Source organism: Octopus bimaculoides, chromosome 30, assembly GCF_001194135.2.
Source record: "Octopus bimaculoides isolate UCB-OBI-ISO-001 chromosome 30, ASM119413v2, whole genome shotgun sequence".
NCBI classification, from domain to species: domain Eukaryota; kingdom Metazoa; phylum Mollusca; class Cephalopoda; order Octopoda; family Octopodidae; genus Octopus; species Octopus bimaculoides.
Genome location: NC_069010.1, coordinates 4,179,308 through 4,180,108, shown reverse-complemented (window position 1 = coordinate 4,180,108; position 801 = coordinate 4,179,308). Strand labels below are relative to the sequence as shown.

Below are 801 nucleotides of genomic sequence, written 5' to 3'. Positions count from 1 at the left end.
TTATGTTGCAGTTCCTTTAGTATGCATGTACCTGAACATTTTCCTCCTTTTTTTTTTTTTTTTTCTCCCCAACAGGTTCCTACTCTGGGCGTAACCGTGAGTTCTCCAGAGACACTGAGCAATGGCAACACAGCCCACCTACGAGCTACTCCTCTGGGCCGAAGGGCTACGAGCGTTCGGAGAGAGGCCGTGGCTTTGGCGGCCCACCACGCCAGCGGCGCAACAGTGGAGGGCCCTCCCATGACTTCCCAGAACCAACAGCAGGTAACTTCTTACTTCATTTTCCCCTCTTTCTCCCATCATCACTTTTTTTTTACTTCATACTTAATCATCGTCATCAAGTAATGTTATTCCATACCACATATAGAGATGTGTAACATATGTATATATATATATGTGGAATATGCAATAAAATATTATTTGAAACATGTGGAATAACTGATGTCTGACAAAGTGAACAAACCATAATTTTATTTTATTGCATATATATCTATATATGTGTGGAGGCGCAATGGCCCAGTGGTTAGGGCAGCAGACTCACGGTCATAGGATCGCGGTTTCGACTCCCAGACTGGGCGTTGTGAGTGTTTATTGAGCGAAAACACCTAAAAACTCCACGAGGCTCTGGCAGGGGATGGTGGCGAACCCTGCTGTACTCTTCCACCACAACTTTCTCTCACTCTTTCTTCCTGTTTCTGTTGTGCCTGTAATTCAAAGGGTCAGCCTTGTCACACTGTGTCACGCTGAATATCTCCCTGAGAACTATGTTAAGGGTACACGTGTCTGTGGAGTGCTCAGCCA

The 801-nt window shown here is 45.3% G+C and overlaps 1 protein-coding gene across 1 annotated transcript in view; it reads left to right on the top strand.

The window, feature by feature from the left end:
- Positions 1-801, top strand: part of LOC106882703 (eukaryotic translation initiation factor 4H) — a 34,417-nt gene that overhangs the window by 29,007 nt on the left and 4,609 nt on the right. Inside the window, exon 6 of the mRNA XM_014933467.2 lies at positions 76-264. Coding sequence (XP_014788953.1) covers positions 76-264 — 189 coding nt within the window. The remainder of the gene's footprint in view (positions 1-75; positions 265-801) is intronic.